At 60.2% G+C, this 14,872-nt stretch overlaps 8 protein-coding genes across 8 annotated transcripts; 5 read left to right on the top strand and 3 right to left on the bottom strand.

Moving 5' to 3' along the window:
* Positions 1 to 160: 160 nt before the first annotated feature.
* SDRG_06366 (hypothetical protein) lies at positions 161 to 1,601 on the top strand. Its single transcript, XM_008612145.1, has one exon. The coding sequence runs from the start codon at positions 172 to 174 to the stop codon at positions 1,513 to 1,515; it is 1,344 nt and encodes a 447-aa protein (XP_008610367.1). The 5' UTR covers positions 161 to 171; the 3' UTR covers positions 1,516 to 1,601.
* A 350-nt stretch (positions 1,602 to 1,951) lies between these two features.
* SDRG_06365 (hypothetical protein) lies at positions 1,952 to 3,621 on the top strand. Its single transcript, XM_008612144.1, has 8 exons — positions 1,952 to 2,492; positions 2,539 to 2,648; positions 2,692 to 2,739; positions 2,785 to 2,844; positions 2,894 to 2,960; positions 3,002 to 3,105; positions 3,156 to 3,275; positions 3,323 to 3,621. Exons 1-8 carry the CDS (start codon positions 2,057 to 2,059, stop codon positions 3,509 to 3,511), a joined length of 1,134 nt encoding a protein of 377 aa, XP_008610366.1. The 5' UTR covers positions 1,952 to 2,056; the 3' UTR covers positions 3,512 to 3,621.
* Positions 3,622 to 3,919: 298 nt separating this feature from the next.
* On the bottom strand, positions 3,920 to 4,773 carry SDRG_06364 (ER lumen protein retaining receptor). The gene is made up of 2 exons (XM_008612143.1): positions 4,115 to 4,773; positions 3,920 to 4,063 (listed from the first exon to the last, which is right to left on the bottom strand). The coding sequence occupies exons 1-2, from the start codon at positions 4,729 to 4,731 to the stop codon at positions 4,027 to 4,029; spliced, it is 654 nt and encodes a 217-aa protein (XP_008610365.1). The 5' UTR covers positions 4,732 to 4,773; the 3' UTR covers positions 3,920 to 4,026.
* A 593-nt stretch (positions 4,774 to 5,366) lies between these two features.
* Positions 5,367 to 8,284, top strand: SDRG_06363 (hypothetical protein). The gene is made up of 3 exons (XM_008612142.1): positions 5,367 to 7,853; positions 7,899 to 8,003; positions 8,049 to 8,284. Exons 1-3 carry the CDS (start codon positions 5,607 to 5,609, stop codon positions 8,220 to 8,222), a joined length of 2,526 nt encoding a protein of 841 aa, XP_008610364.1. The 5' UTR covers positions 5,367 to 5,606; the 3' UTR covers positions 8,223 to 8,284.
* Positions 8,190 to 9,012, bottom strand: SDRG_06362 (hypothetical protein). Its single transcript, XM_008612141.1, has one exon. It carries the CDS (start codon positions 8,998 to 9,000, stop codon positions 8,356 to 8,358), a length of 645 nt encoding a protein of 214 aa, XP_008610363.1. The 5' UTR covers positions 9,001 to 9,012; the 3' UTR covers positions 8,190 to 8,355.
* Positions 9,013 to 9,380: 368 nt separating this feature from the next.
* SDRG_06361 (hypothetical protein) lies at positions 9,381 to 10,047 on the top strand (the record flags this gene model as incomplete). The annotated part of the gene is made up of 2 exons (XM_008612140.1): positions 9,381 to 9,464; positions 9,676 to 10,047. The coding sequence occupies 2 exons, from the start codon at positions 9,381 to 9,383 to the stop codon at positions 10,045 to 10,047; spliced, it is 456 nt and encodes a 151-aa protein (XP_008610362.1).
* Positions 10,048 to 10,801: 754 nt separating this feature from the next.
* Positions 10,802 to 11,932, top strand: SDRG_06360 (hypothetical protein; the record flags this gene model as incomplete). The annotated part of the gene is made up of 3 exons (XM_008612139.1): positions 10,802 to 10,873; positions 10,927 to 11,287; positions 11,328 to 11,932. The coding sequence occupies 3 exons, from the start codon at positions 10,802 to 10,804 to the stop codon at positions 11,930 to 11,932; spliced, it is 1,038 nt and encodes a 345-aa protein (XP_008610361.1).
* Positions 11,933 to 12,042: 110 nt separating this feature from the next.
* Positions 12,043 to 14,380, bottom strand: SDRG_06359 (hypothetical protein). The gene has a single exon (XM_008612138.1). The coding sequence runs from the start codon at positions 14,325 to 14,327 to the stop codon at positions 12,108 to 12,110; it is 2,220 nt and encodes a 739-aa protein (XP_008610360.1). The 5' UTR covers positions 14,328 to 14,380; the 3' UTR covers positions 12,043 to 12,107.
* Between the last annotated feature and the right edge of the window lie 492 nt (positions 14,381 to 14,872).

Raw genomic sequence — 14,872 nt, 5'->3', positions numbered from 1 at the left:
CAGGCAATATCTCGCGGTGTTTCTGCGTAGCGTGTGTAGTCGGTTGTTCAGTGGAAATGCTTGCGCAGGGTGAAGTCAAAGTTGCGATCTTCCGTGACTAGAATTCGGATACACCGTGTATTATCCGGATGTCCGAGATATCCACCGATTTCATTTTTGGGCTTGGCGGCGATGGCGGCGCCGAGTAGCGACAGCGTGCAAAAGGCCTTTGGGCTCTTTGACGACGACAGCAGCGACGACGAGTACGGCGAGCACGAGGCAACGACCACGACGAGCACGGAGGTCCACCTGCAGTTCACACCCGACCCGGCGACGGCGGCGCCGATGGTCGTGACGCCGTCGCAGTACACGCCGTCGCTCTGGGCGCATATGGCACCCGACTTTATGGGCCCGATGGAGTTTCGCGACAACTCGGTCGAGTTTGGCGGTGGCCGCGGCTACTATGCGGCGTGCGACATTCCTGCGGGCACGCTCTTGCTGCGCGAACGCGCGTACGTGCAGTGGCCCGACGTCGACGACCGCGACGCGTTGCTTGTGGCGACCGTCGACCAGATTCTGCGCTGCGACGACGCCGACGAGATTGCTGCCAACATGGCGCCATTGCACCCCGTGCGCTTGACCGACTTGCCGTCGCCGCTCTTGAGCGCGGCCCACGCCCAGTACACGAACCCGCTCCAGTCCGTGCTGAGCAACCACAAGCGCAGCGGTGAGTTTGACAAGTGGCTTCAAGTGATCCTTGGCATGCAGTGCAATGCGTTCACGAGCGGCGTCTTCCTCCACACAGCCATGTTCAACCATGACTGCAACCCGAACTGCGTCAAGTTTACGCCCCTCACGTCGCTCGGCGTCTCGGAAGTCCGCGCCGCGCGCTTCATTCCCAAAGGCGACCAGCTCATGATCTCGTACATTTACCCACGCGAGCAAAGCCGCGGTCGGCGGCAGGCGCAGCTCCAAAAGCAGTTTGGCTTTGGGTGCCAGTGCGCACTCTGCGGGCGCGGCGACGCCTTCTCGGCCGCGCCGCCGACCGCCGATACGGCCGAGACGTCGCTGGAGGACGTGGAGAAGGCGGCGGCGACGCTCGAAGACCTCTTTGCCGACAACCCGTCCGTGAACGCCGGCACGGTGCTGCACGCGGCGCTCGAGACGCTCTCGGACGCCTTGGAGCTCGTCGCGCACGACCACATTGTGCTCATGCGCATCCACAAGCTCGTGGCCGACACGTGCGACTCGCTCCTCAAGCGCAAAACAACGTCATCGATCGAAGACATTGCGATCCTCTTTCTCCGGTCGTCCTACGAGCTCCACGAGCTGCAAAAGATGTTTTTGGACAAGGACCACATCGACCTCGCGCGTACGCTCAACGACATTAGCCAAGGGATCCGCCTTCTGCTGAGCTACAACCCGAACGTGCTCCTCGCCGAATTCCCCGAGTGGCCGACGTTCCGCGACGCGTCGCTCGTCGAGAGCCAATATACAAAGGAGTACAAGCGAATCAAAAAGCTCTACGAAGACTAAGAAGAATGAAATCGAGCATCTGTACAGAGCGCTATGCACATTCTCAACCTCGTCGCGCGGGCTCTTGCAGTCGACATGGCTCGCAAGCAACCACCATCGAGCTTGGTGGCTCCTCGGTGCCAACGCGGGGTATCGGTGCGATGGTGTAATCGAATGGGACGCCACATACAAGTAGGACGGGCCAGCTGGCAGCAACAACTCTCGAAGCTCTTGCGAAGAGGAAGGAGGCGGCGATGTGCTAACAAGCTATAAGACTTGACAACTTAGTCCGAAGTCGGGACTCTGGGGTATTTGATGCGTGTCAAATGCGGTGGCTCTCGACATAACAAACATCCGCGAGTCTTGTAGAGTCTCGGGTTGATAGGTCCGTTTGTATAACTATAAATCTGGAGAACTCGATAGCTACTACTAGTATTCCTTGCTGGGGGCTAACGTGCAGACGCTGTGCAGTCGACGCAACAATGCTCACTGCTACGTGATTGGCCAAAAAGAAAGATTTCGGCCAATCCACGGGGCGGCGTGAAAAAAGTCGAATCCTGCGATGGCAGCCAACATGATACGGAAGCAAGTCCTCGTGCTCTCGACGGGGCAGCACGTCGGGAAGACGACGACGTGTCTCGGGCTCGTGGCCCACCTCCAGGACAAGTTCGCCGGCAGCGGCCGCCACGTCGCCTACTGCAAGCCCGTCGGTCAGCAGCACGTGCCCGTCGGCGGCGGCCTCCGCGTCGACAAGGACTCGTTCTTGTTCAAGGAACACTTTGGCCTGATCCACGACTACAAGGACATGTCGCCCGTCATCTTCCCCGACGGCTTCACGCGCGACTACATCGACGGCAAGGTCACGCTGCGCGAACTCAAGGGCGCCATCACGTCGGCCCACACCAACCTCGTCAAGAGCAGCGACTTTATCGTCTTTGAGGGCACGGGCCACACGGGCGTCGGCTCGATTTGTGACCTCAACAACGCCCAAGTCGCAGGTATGGTTGCCTTCACGTAGCATCGATGCATGAACATGCGGTGCAGAGGAGCTCGAGATGGACGCGATCTGCATCGCCCTCGGCGGCCTCGGCTCGTCGTTTGACCAGCTCGCGCTCAACCGCGAGATGCTCATCAAACACGGGATCAAGCTCAAGGTACATAATCGCCAAGGATCATGCAGTTGAGGACCTCGTGTAGGGCGTCATCGTCAACAAGGTCGACCCGCAGAAAATGGACATGGTCCAGGTACGATGACCTGCCTTCCTGCGCCAAACAGCTCCCCTTGCTTAGGACTACTTTTCGCGGGCACTGAAGCGCTGGGACGTGCCTCTCATCGGCTGCATTCCCCAAGTACCCTTGAGTGCGTTCGCTGCGTGGCTGACGCTGTATCATCCCTTAGCTCGATGACCTTTGCCACCCGTCGATCTCGGACTTTAGCAAGCTTCTCAAGTGCGATCTCGTCTCCGGTACGTCGACTGCGGATGCATGGCTTGATGCAGTCGTGCAGGCAAGGAGGCCAAGCTGCGCTACTTCGCCAACGTCCGTCTCGCGTTGGCGCCGGTCGACGAGCGCAACGTCTTCAAGCCTGTGCAGAGCCAGCTCGTCATTACGGTATCCCTTTTTCCTAGTTGCAAATCGTGTGCATTGGCTTGGCCCCATAGCACAGCGGCCGTATGGACGTGATTGATGCGATGCTGCACAACCAAGAAGAGTTTCGCGAGCGGGGCGAGAACCTCCACCCGGGCCTCATCATGACGGGGTGGGATCCGCCGAGCCCGAGCGTAGGCCCTTCTTTCGTATATCGTATTCGATGTATGACGATGGGTAGCTGGTTGCGCGCCTCGAGCAAGGCAATATCCCGTGCATTTACGTGCCCCCGACGACGTGCGACAGCTACACGCTCACGGCGCGCATCGCGGGCTTCACGGCCAAGCTCAACCGGTACGACCTCAAGCGACTCAACCTCGCGTCGGCCCACGTCCGCAAGCACGTCAACTTTGACCTCTTTGACGTCTGAGCGAGTGACGGTGACACTCGTGATGACAACAATATGACGGCTTCTGTGGTGTCGACCTCGTTCAGTTACTAGATTCGGTGGTGGAATGTACAAGCCAACTATGTTCTTAGCATGTACAGGAGAGACGCACGATCTGGCAGGCATTTTGGGTTCCTGGGAGCTCTGTCTGCATCCCCACTCTGCAGTGTCTGGAGCCGCCAAACCGAGGCTGGTCATGACGTCATAGCGTCACTATGACAGAGCTTGCGGGTCCTGCGGTTGCTTCGAGCGCACTCCTGCTGTTTGACACCGCAGTGACCTCCCTACCTCACTGCCGGTCGAGCTCTGTTGCTCTCACTCACTGCTGTTCAGTCGCTGATCGAGAAGACAGTCGATGCCCATGACGGCGGCACATCGTAAGCATATAAAGAATGACCAAAGGAATCCTGTTGAAGCGAATGCATCAATAGCCCACGGATGGACGAGTCGGTCGTCTCTCGCCGGCATGCTTCCAAAGTCGGTAGCGCGTCTAGTGCTTAGGTCGGGAGCGACATCTTCTTGCCATGGTACTTGCTACAGAGACATATCGTGAGCATGGCTCGATCCTCGCACATGGGTCGATACCTGATGGCGTAGTAGTAGAAAAAGTCGACGTAGAGGCCCGTTTGCACAATGCCAGCAATAAACATGAGCCAGATCGTGTGGTACTGGGACTCGGTCGCGGCGCGGTAGATCCAGTTGAGGAGGTAGAAGCCGCGGTACATGCCGAGGAGCACGACGTAGTTGGAGGTCAAGTTTTCGACTTCGCCGTGGCGCTGGAGCAAGATGAGCTGCGGCACGATCGCGACGGCCTCGAGGTAGATGGAGAACGTCCAGAGAATCTCGAGCACTTCGAAGCGCTCGTTGAAGATGATGGCGAGGATCGCGCAGGGCAAGACTGCGAATTTCCAGTGCAAGAACGAGTCGAGCGACTTGTCGTACGACGACTTGAACGGCTCCTTGTAGCGGATGAGGTACACGATCGCGCCCGTGAGCGTGAGGTAGAGCAGCTTCATGGTCGTGTTGTACAGGCTCACATAGTGCGTAAAGAGGTCGAGGTACCGCGTGACGCACACGAGGAAGAAGAGCTCCTGCGACTTGAGCGAGATGCCCGAGGCCGACCGCCCGGCCTGCAGGCGCAGCAGCATGACCACGAAGCTGGCCACATGCGTGATGTCTCCGAGCATGCGGATGATGTTCATGCTTCCAGCGGTCCTCGAAAATGCAAAGTCGCCGCAAGCGAATCTCTGCTGACGTGTGCGGCGCGCAGTGGCTCATTCTTTTCCTAACCGTTAATTTTTATTTGCTTTTCTTTAATGAATTTACACACAAACCGTTAAAAGCGCGCAAAATGCAATATTAATATAATGCAAATACAAAAGACGCCAGTGCAATAAAAAAGATCCAGTCGTTTCTGGTGCGATGGTTTGCAAACGGATAACCGCCGGTTCGCGATTGTAACCGGTTTTGTAAAAGCGAATTCGAAATGTAATTACTGTAGGTTTGTATGGAGCCGGCACGAGCGTTTTAAAATAATGCAAGGCCGGACACAGAACCCAGTATCCGGCGCGGTCCCAAGCCGCCCGAGGTTGCACCCGAACCCGCTACGATCTTGGGCAGGCGTGCCACGTGCCACGGCCGACGAGCGATGTCCATGGCCGCCGGTAGCTGCGAAGAAGAGGCCGTGCGCAGTGTCGTATGCGACGCTGGTGGGCGCAGCTGCGAGCGACGGCTACATGCACCTGTGCGGGATGAGTTATGCGTTGGCAGGCCCACTGCCTTGCGCAATCGTCGCTCCAGAGTCCGCTTTGCCCAGCTGTCGCCAGCGGTGGGCCGCCATGGTGGGCATCGTGCATGGGCTCGAGGTGGCCACGCATGACGTGCGAGCGCAGGACGACGCTTGGGGCCAGTCGACTCGACGGCCGGGTCGCTGTCGCAGACCGTACAGGCGCGGTTGATGCGTGATTTGTATGGGACCGTACATTGCTAATGTACGAAGCCGTACCGTACGTTTCGGGCTGTGGTCATGGGGCCAGGATGAATTCCGAAAAATCCTCTCGACGGCGCCGCCTCCGCCATGGACGACTCGGACGACGAGACCGGGGCGGCCTATTTCCTCCCCGGTGGGATCGCCGACGACGGGCCTCCGCGTCGCGTCGTCGACAAGACGCCTGCGCACTCGTTCCGCGCGCGTCCGGCCGCGACCTTTGGCAACATCCAGCCCATGCGGCCGCAAAACCTGCACGCTGGCTACCGCATGCCCGAGCCGTCCAACTCGCTTCTATCGGGCCTTGGCGGCGAGGCCATGCCTGTACAGAACCGCGAGCGCGGTATCCCGTTCAGCGGCTTTGGCTACGGCGGTAGTGGGCCCATTGGCATGGGCTCGATCGGTGTCATTGGCTCGGCGTCGACGCAATCGCCGTCGTTTGGTCGCCCGACCGGTCCATCGTATTTGAGTCATGCGCCTAGCATGATCGCCTCGCCCGTGGCCAATCCTGCGCCCCTCCGTGCGCCACCAGGACTTGCCGGCCCGGCCCAAGGGGCGCCGACCCTTGAGCGACACCGATCCGACACGCAGCCTTTCGGCGGTTTCATGTCGCACATGCGGAGCCCGACCGCCGTGCCATCGCCGCTGCACTCGACGCCGCATGTGGCCATGTACCGCAGCGACAGCAACACGTCCAACTCGGACCTGGCCGAGCTCAACACCACGTCGGTCGTCGTCTCACACTCGGTCGCAACGGTGGATCCCAAGAACGTAGCGGCGTCTCCGCAGCTGTTTGGGCCTCGCCGCGTCCGTCCCGAAGGTCGCGCCAGTGATGAACCCCTCGAGACTCCTGTCAAGAAGCCTCTCGCTCGCACGACAGATCGCAAGCCGCCGACCAAAGACATTGTGCCGCCGTCGCTGCGCGCGACCGTCGACTCGCCATCGTCAGCGTCGTCCGGCTCCTCCAAGGAATCAAGCTCGCCGCCGCCGCAGCATCCTAGCCGCCCGCCGGCGCTGCCCGCCGCCTCGACGCCACGTGCCAAGCAACAGCGCTCGCCGCTTCGCAAGGCTCCAGTCCAAGAAGCCCCGACAACGAGCGTCGCTCCCAAGGCGACCAAGCCTGAGCGTCCAGTGACGCGTCAGCCACCGCGCGTCACGACCCAACCGCGCCCGACGATCGCGGCCCCCGAGCCCGCGCCGATTAGCACAACGCGCCGTGCCACGCAGCGCGAAAGGGTGGGCAAGGACGCCAAGCCATTGGTGGTGGTGCCATCAACGCCGCCACGGGCCAAACCATCGACGCGGGACACCGTTGTCATGAGCCCTCAGGCCCGACAGGAAAAGAAGCCGGCGCCCCAGACGCCGGTTCGAGCGACTGCCCCGGCGCCGAGCACCCCAAAGCGTGCACCGTCGACGCCTGTGCGCGCGACCACGCCCAAGGTCGCGACGCCGGTCAAGGTCGTCGAACCTCAAGTCGACGAGGACGACGATGTGGTGAGCGAGACGGCGACGCCGGACGAAGCGGTCGTTCCTGCTGACGAGAGCAACGAAGAAAGCTGCGAAGACGAGAGCCAAGTGCCGACGACCGACGACGACCTCGACACCCGCGCGCGCACCGTCTCCGACGACATGCACGCGACCAAGCCAACGCCCGAGTCGGAGGAAGAGTCCAAGCCGGCCAAAGCCCGCGCCAAGGAGCACGCCAAGCGGGCCGAGAAGCTACGCAAAGAGCAGTCGCGCAAGGAGCGCAAGCTACAGCAAGCGAAAAAGCGAGACGTCGACGAGCCGGGCGTCGTCGCGCCACCAGACGACTTGGCCGACTATGCGCACTCACCGTCGGTCAAAGTGTACCTCCAGGGCCTCTGTGTAACGTACCTTCGCTGGCTCGCAGCGCTCGTGCTGCATGTGCAAGCGATCGCGTCCGTGGCGCTCAGCGTGTGCATGCTTCTGGGTCTCCATCTGGCGTCGTACGCGCTGTCGTTCCACCGGCTCGCGCTGCGCGGTCTGCTCGTGAACCGCAACATTGGCTCGTGCTTTGCGTTCCTGTACCTCTTCCCGCTCCTCGTCCAGTACGTGATTCCGTGGGCGCCGCCGTGGGCGCCGGTCTGCCTCTGGTATGCGTTCCTCGTGCAGCTCTTCTGCACGCAGGGCTCGACGGCCATGGTCGCAACGTTCCGGATTCTCTTGCCGCTCGTCTTCCTCGTCGAAGGCGTCTCGCACCACAGCTTCCTCCTCGACCTCAACGGCGCCGAATTGCTCCTCATCTCGTTCATCCTCTCGGCGCTCAAGACGGGCAACATGTGCAGCCCCGTCTTCTTCCTCTCGCTCTCCGTGCAGGTACGCTCCGACGCCAACGACACGAGATGCGCATGCTCCTACTAGTGTCTCTCTGCGGTCTTTCTCGGGTCGGAGCTCTTTGTACAGTGGGGCCAGCTCGCGATCGCGCTCTATTCGCTCAACGCCATGTCGTCCTTGCACCAAGACTGGGTACTATCTGCTTTGAGTACGTGATGCGTTCTGACACTTGCCTAGTCGCTGCTCGAAGGCGGCGAAGAGAGCGGCCATCGCCACTTTATCGGCGAGTACCACCAACCGGCGACCGGGCCGCTCGGTGCATCGATCCAGAAAACCAAGCGGCTCGACCGGCGGTCGCTGGCAAGCGTCGTGAAGGGCCGCAACAAGGCGCGCGGCAACTCGTCCTTGTAGATACACGGCCGTCGCCTGCCTATCCTGCTCTCCATATACATACATCTTCCCGTGCACTTGTATGACATGATGTTTCGTGTTGCAGCAGCATGGGCTCAGCGGTAGGAGCGCATGAAGCAGTAAGGACGCTACGCTAAAAGCCTGCGTTCGGGTCGGCGAGGTACTCGATCTCGGCGGGCGTGCTCTCGCGGCCAAGCACCTTGTTGCGGTGCGGGTACCGGCCGTAGGCGTCAATGATCTTTTTGTGGTCGACCTCGTACTTGGCAAACTGCGTGAGCATGCCCTTGAGCTGCGGGTCGTCGGTGCGCGTGGCGAGGGGCGGGAAGAGCTCGGCGGCGCGCGCATGGACCGCCGTCTCCTCGCTGTGCATGAGCGGCATGAGGAAGAACGCTTGCTCCAAGACGTGGCGCGACAGAAAGTCGGGTTCGCTATGCGCGAGCGTCTCGAGCACAAAGGTCGACGCGAGCGCGTCGGAGGCGAACGCGCGCTTGTCGTCGCGGTAGAGGTTGCGCGTGAACTGGTCGAGGCAGAGCACGGTGGCGACCTTGACAGAGAACGGGTTGGCGTGCAGCAGCGGCAGCAGCGCCGACGCGCTCGTCGTGCCAAGGTCGTGGACGAGGTCGCCGAACGACGCAGCGACCGACGCGTCAAACTCGGCGTTTCTGGCAAACCAGACTGCGCTTCGGATCTCCAATGTGGTTGGGTACGTCGCCCCAAACCAGAACTTTAGAATCGCATCGGCCTTGGCGCAGAGGGCGCTGTTGACGCGGCTTGCCATCCTGAGCTGGTGGTGAATTTGCACTTCTGTGTGGTCAGCAAAAGGCGACGCAAACGGATCGCCAAATGGATAGATAAATGGATAGATATATGGATAGATGGATCCGACGACGACTCCCGTCAACGCGGCGAGCCGCCCATAGAACCTTGCGATTTCGGTGCAAACATCGTCGAGACGATGCGCATGGCGTCCGTCAACTGGAGATCGTGCGAGCTGGCGACAGAGATATCAAAGAACCGAATGGCGTGTCGTACTTGTCCAAGGAAATACGAAACATGATGCCTTGGCCCTTTGTGCGCCTTGCGGACTGGAGTTGTCGAGCCCTAGCATCATCGGTGTCGGTCGAGCATCCGAAACCGCGGTTGCCATTTTGCACTCGCATGGCAGCGCTCCATACGAGCGTGCTAGCCGATACGGCGCTGGCGTCGCGCGTCTTTGCATATCAGAGAGGCGTCTACGAGAACGTGCGGCAGGCCTTCTTGCCGTCGAGCGCCTCGTGATCTGGGCGACGACGCGTGCGACTGGACCTTCCGCGACGCGTTCGCGCATGGCACCGAGTGATCCTTCGGCGAATACGACGCGGTCTTGTACGCGAGCGACTACGTACTGCACATGCAAAGAAAATACGACCGGTTACCGCTGCACGTGGCCATCTAAGCTTACCACGGCTTCCAGTCTCTCACCGACCGCATCTTGCGGTGCCGGCCGGACCTCGCTTCGGAAGACGCGAGCCTTTTGGCCTTGAGTCGCAACCACGTCGATCTCGCCGAATGGCTCTTGGAGAAGCGCTCGGCGATGCCGGAGCTTCGTCGACGCGTGAACATACTCGTACAGGATGTTCCGTCCAACCGTGACCAGCACACTGTGTTCAGCCGCCTCTTCCAGAGCGAAGACCCGCGCGCGATGCCGCTGCTCCTGCGCTTCAACCCGCACCCGAGCTCATGGACGCAGAACGAACTTTCGATTGCGGTCAAGTGTGGGCGGCTCGAGATCCTCACCTTTGCGATTCAGCACTTAGCATGGATTGCCATTTCTGAAGAGGCATAGGACATTGTTGACTTCTTGCTCTTGCACCGTGACGAAGGCGCATCGGCCGACGACTTGACATGCTCACAAGTCGACTGTCTCGCAAGCACAAGCGCTCGGTCTAAGATTTAAACCTAAACTTATCAACACGGTCGACGACAGGTGCAGCCAACTTGTTCTACCATACCTTACAACTGTGAGACGAGCACAGCATTTCGCTGCCAACTTGGGTGGCAACCATCCACGGGTCGTCCACGGAGCTGACCGTGCGCTATACTTGCGACGCAGCAAGTAAGGACACACAACTTGATCGCATTTTTTGCATCTGGGATGGTCTTGACACCGTCAATCCTGTTACGGTGAAACCACTGGAGCCAGGGGTAGGGTCTCGAGCACAAGCGGCATTAGTGGCTTTCCTAAATCTCAGCAAACGGTCCCCTGACGGTCGTGATATCTTCTTTTCATTGTTGGACGATGTACTCCTCTAGTGCTACTGTGTTTTTTCACAGGGAAAATGTTTTCGACAGCATCATTACTTGCAATTCTCTTTCCCTAGCCAGTATGCGCCATGAGCAGGTGGCCACTCCGGCATCCAGGAGGCGCCAAGAACCACTTCGTTTCGAACAACAGTTGAGCCTCGATATTTGTCATGTTGTAGCATCGCTACGAGGCAAACTCAATCATGCTGGTATTTGCCAACATTGCATTTCAACGCCCACCGTGCACTGCAGCGCGCCACGTCATAACTCTAAAAATAGATTTTTCTGAGTTGGCCATGGAGCTTGATGGGACTCGGTACGCTCGCTTCAACAAGCGCATGGCGCACCTGGCGCCGCTCAAGCCCGAGGTGCACAGTAGCACGACCACCACATGCAGCCTCTTCTCATCGCAATGATATAGGTGTACACGGTCGAAATCTACGAGAACCAGCGTCGCAAGGGTTATGCATGGCACCGCAAGCACTTGAGCTTTTCCACGGACCCACCGCCGTTCTCGCTGCACGATGGACGCCCGAGTCTCGCGCGGTTTCCGAAAGACCTTGCCGCGCCCAGCGGGTTTCGGTGGCTCGATACGTGGAAGCCGTGCACGGCTGGGGTCCCCTGCGATGCAAATGGGTGGGTCTTTGGCCCTTCGTTTGACGATTTGGAAGGACCAGCGACCAGTGGCCGGGCACGAGACGCAGACGTCGTCCGTCGCCGTCGCTGGGCGCGCGTCCTCGTCGCCCACCTCGTGCCGTTCAAGTGGAAGGACAACCGGCTCGGTACACCCGTCGTCACTCTTGGATCTAACGCGAGCGACAGGTCTCACCTTACACGAAGCTGTCGCGAGCGACGATGTGCGTACCGTGTCAATAGCAGACTCGACAGCCATGAGTCCGCGCCTGGATCTTGTTCCTGTGGGCGGCAACGATGTACCGACTGTCTTGCACGTCCCGAAAGCCGACCTCGGGCTCTGCGCCACCGTCAGCCGCGGCGACGTCGTCTTGCGCATCGACGGTCGCCCCGTCTTTGGCCTTACGCACGTCGACGTGCTGGCGCAGCTCGAGGCCGCATCGACACTGACGCTGGCGGCGACGACCCGGAAGGTGCACATCCTCGCGTGCAACCGCAGTGCGACGACGGCCGGCCTCGCGCCAAACCACCAGCTCGTCGGGCTCAACGAGCGGTCGCTGCACCGCGTGCGCCTGCTCGATGTTGAGATCCTACTGCGCATGGCGCCCAAGCACTCGTGCGTCCTCTACTTCCAGGCGGCGACGGCGCTGCCGCCGGACTTTGTTCATGTAGCCCCCGGCATTGTCGGTCTCGAGACCATCTCCAAGCTCGGCGACGTGAGCTGCCACCAGCGCGGCGTCTGGACCCGTCTCGTCCCCTCGAGCGTCTCGTCCTTGTTTGCGTCGTCTGGCTAGCAGTTAATGGAGAAAAGGTGCATACACTTTCTACACTCAGGTGCAACACTTTCTACACTCGGAGGTCAGAGGAAGCGTCCAGTATGGACGACTGTCATGATGTTGTATGTGCGCACTGGAGCAAACGCACGAGGAACGCACTGAAGTGTGTGGGTCGACTGAATGCGACTGCGCGTTAATCACTAAGCGCATCCTCGCTGCTCTCAACGTCGCTCTCCATCGGGTCGTCCTCGTCTTCGGACGCTTCGTCCAGAATGAAGCGACTTCGGCGCGCCGGCGCTCGCGGCAGCGCCTTCCTCGCCTTGGGCTTCCAATGCGGCAAGTCATCGTCTTCTGACTCGCCCGCGACACTGTCCTCTTCTTCGTCGTCGTCCTCGTCATCCTCGTCATCCTCGTCCTCTTGATCCGCCTCGTTGGCGGCCGTCGTCGTGGGTCGTCGCTTGGTACCCAAGGTACGCGTTGTTCGCTTCTTGGCGATGCGGGCCTCCATGTCCTCGAGCGCATCGTCGCTCTCGTGGCTGCTGTGGTCGTACTCGATCGTCTCGTCGTCGACGCAGAGGTCGTCGAGGTTGCCGTCCGCGTTCGTGTCTTCCATGTCGAGTCGCGACGGAAACTCGAGCTTGGTCAAGAGCGGGAACGCCGCACTCACACTCGCCTCGGGGTCGCCCTCGAGGTCGTCAAACACAGGACTCAGCAAAATGCGCTGGACGAGGTCCCGCACCGCGTCGAGCGCCCAGTGCGTTGTGAGCCCGCGCAGAACGCGGCAGCACTCGTCGACCGTCCGGAGGCTCTCAATGATGCCGTGCGCAAAGCCAAAAATTTCGTCGCGGGACATGGTTGCCACGTCAAGGAGGTTGACGAACGCCGTCAAGACGCTGTCGTCTTGGATCTTGAGCACGTCGTTCTCCAAGCACGCGCTGAGCTTGGCGCTGAGCGCGCTCGGCGTCGACGACCCCGTCCGAAGAAGGCTCACAATCTGGTGCCCGTGCAGCGGAATGTTGAGCCCTTCGAGAAAGTCGGCGCACACAAACTCGGGGCAGTGCTTTTGCAAAAACTTGGTCGTCGACTTGCGCTTGAAATGGAACGGCGCGCAAAAGAGGCGCACGAGCCGCCCCATCTCAACGAGGTCCCAGCCTTCGACCGCCGCCGCGTCAATGATGGACGCGTAGATACCGGCCGTGCCTGCCGGGAGCTCGGTTGCGACGACGGGCATGGGCACCGGTCGGGCTTGGAGCCGCTTCATGGCCTTGGCAGCTTCTTCCAGTGTGCTTGGCTTGGGTACGTCGTCCGACGTAGTCGAAGTCTTCTTGACTGGTTTTGGAGCAGCGGGCTTGGCCGTTGCGGGCTTGGTCGTCTTCACAGGCGTTGCTTTGGCAATCGTCGTCTTGGCCTTTGCGGTCGTCGGCGCTTTTCGAGCTTTGGCGTCGGTAAGATCGACGACCTGCTCGTGCGCGGGCTTGACGCACGGTGGCATCGTCGGCGTTGAGAGCGAAGCAAACTCGGTCTCCGAATCTGATGCGTCGCTGTACACAGGCCTTGTCAATCGCTTGGTAGACACAGTCGCAGCTTTAGTAGGCACGGGCGCAGCTTTAGTAGGCACGGGCGCAGTTTTAGTAGGCACGGGCGCAGTTTTAGTAGGCACGGGCGCAGCGTTGGACCGTTGTGCAGCAGTCGCAGTCTTGGCCGGTGTCGTCCGTGTGGGAAGCGCTGGCGGCGGTCCGATATCGTCCGAATCCGAGTCGGAAGGTGCGGCAGCCGGCGCGCGTGGAGCATGCTTTCGAACGCTTGGCTCGTCATCGCTCGACGAGTCGCTGGGTAAAATGTCCCATGCATTGGCTTTAGCAGGCGCGGGCTTCGCGTTCGTCTTGACTGCGGCAACTGGTGCGGGCTTGAGCTTGGTCGGCGCTGGTGTTGGCGTCGGCTTGGGCAGCGTTGATGCTGGTGTCGATGAGGACTTTGGCGTCGTGCTCGCTTGCAGAACAGCCTTGGCCATCTTCTTCGCTTTCTTCTTTTGCGCTCTGGACATTGGCTTCGATGCGACGGCGGCCACAAGCGTTGGCACAGCAAGCACGGGCTTGGCCACCGCCGCCATAGGTCTCGTTGTCGGTGCAGGCGCGGTCACGACGGTCGGCTTGGTCACAGCTGCTTTCGTAGCCGGCGTCACAATGGCGTTGGTCTTCTTGGGTGCTGAAGCAATGGCCGCTGTCGATGCTTCGGTGCGCTTGCGCTTGGGTTTTCGCGCGAGGAGCACGGGCATATCTTCATCGGCCGTTGCCGACCGAGCCGAGGTCGGCGGCGCTTGCCGCAGGGCTTGGATCTTGGCCTGCAGGTTCGCAGCGAAGACCTCCTTGGCGTTCATCTGCTCTTCCACGCTCGACGTGGCCTTGTTCCGCATGCCTGAAGCGGTGCGTTCAAGATCGGCTGCGTTTTGGCTCGCGCAAAACCAACCAAACAGCGCTCGCGGTGCGTTTCGCGGTTATAACGTGTTACAACAAGCATTTAACACAGCCCTCGCCAATCTAACGCATCGCATTGTTGGCTAGTTGCACACAAATTTAGCCGTACGCCAAGCAGGAACAGTGTCATTGTGGAGCACGCACTAGCGACTGCATATCTTACAGCACGCTCTCTATTTTCTGCAGGCAATGAACCATCTAACTCGCGTCTTGATGCGAGCTTGATAGATCGATCGCGGTAGGGAGCCGGCTAAAGTTGCGTGCGTCTAATCTATCAGAATGTATGTGAAATCCTGTCGGCGGCGTTTCGCAACTGATGTTCCGGCCTCGTGTGGCGTCTTTGTCGTTCACTTCGAGGGCGTAGACTTGATTAAAGTATACACATCTGGCGTCACGACTTGTCGGCTTCTCACGGCCGTGCTCCCGTCCACGCGCGTCGGACCGATGGGCCTGCGTCGGACGGATGGGCAGCTCTGTCGGGTGC

This window comes from Saprolegnia diclina (assembly GCF_000281045.1).
Source record: "Saprolegnia diclina VS20 unplaced genomic scaffold supercont1.17, whole genome shotgun sequence".
Taxonomy (NCBI): domain Eukaryota; phylum Oomycota; class Saprolegniomycetes; order Saprolegniales; family Saprolegniaceae; genus Saprolegnia; species Saprolegnia diclina.
This window is presented reverse-complemented; position numbering and strand designations above follow the sequence as displayed.

Coding starts and splice junctions, on each gene's coding strand:
- SDRG_06362 (XM_008612141.1), bottom strand. CDS start 9,000: ATGGCAAGCCGCGTCAACAGCGCCCTCTGCGCCAAGGCCGATGCGATT.
- SDRG_06365 (XM_008612144.1), top strand. CDS start 2,057: ATGGCAGCCAACATGATACGGAAGCAAGTCCTCGTGCTCTCGACGGGG. Junction 2,493..2,538: donor CAACAACGCCCAAGTCGCAG/GTATGGTTGCCT, acceptor CATGCGGTGCAG/AGGAGCTCGAGATGGACGCG. Junction 2,649..2,691: donor AACACGGGATCAAGCTCAAG/GTACATAATCGC, acceptor GACCTCGTGTAG/GGCGTCATCGTCAACAAGGT.
- SDRG_06364 (XM_008612143.1), bottom strand. CDS start 4,731: ATGAACATCATCCGCATGCTCGGAGACATCACGCATGTGGCCAGCTTC. Junction 4,064..4,114: donor TTCTACTACTACGCCATCAG/GTATCGACCCAT, acceptor ATGTCTCTGTAG/CAAGTACCATGGCAAGAAGA.
- SDRG_06366 (XM_008612145.1), top strand. CDS start 172: ATGGCGGCGCCGAGTAGCGACAGCGTGCAAAAGGCCTTTGGGCTCTTT.
- SDRG_06363 (XM_008612142.1), top strand. CDS start 5,607: ATGGACGACTCGGACGACGAGACCGGGGCGGCCTATTTCCTCCCCGGT. Junction 7,854..7,898: donor TCCTCTCGCTCTCCGTGCAG/GTACGCTCCGAC, acceptor TGCTCCTACTAG/TGTCTCTCTGCGGTCTTTCT. Junction 8,004..8,048: donor CGTCCTTGCACCAAGACTGG/GTACTATCTGCT, acceptor ACACTTGCCTAG/TCGCTGCTCGAAGGCGGCGA.
- SDRG_06359 (XM_008612138.1), bottom strand. CDS start 14,327: ATGCGGAACAAGGCCACGTCGAGCGTGGAAGAGCAGATGAACGCCAAG.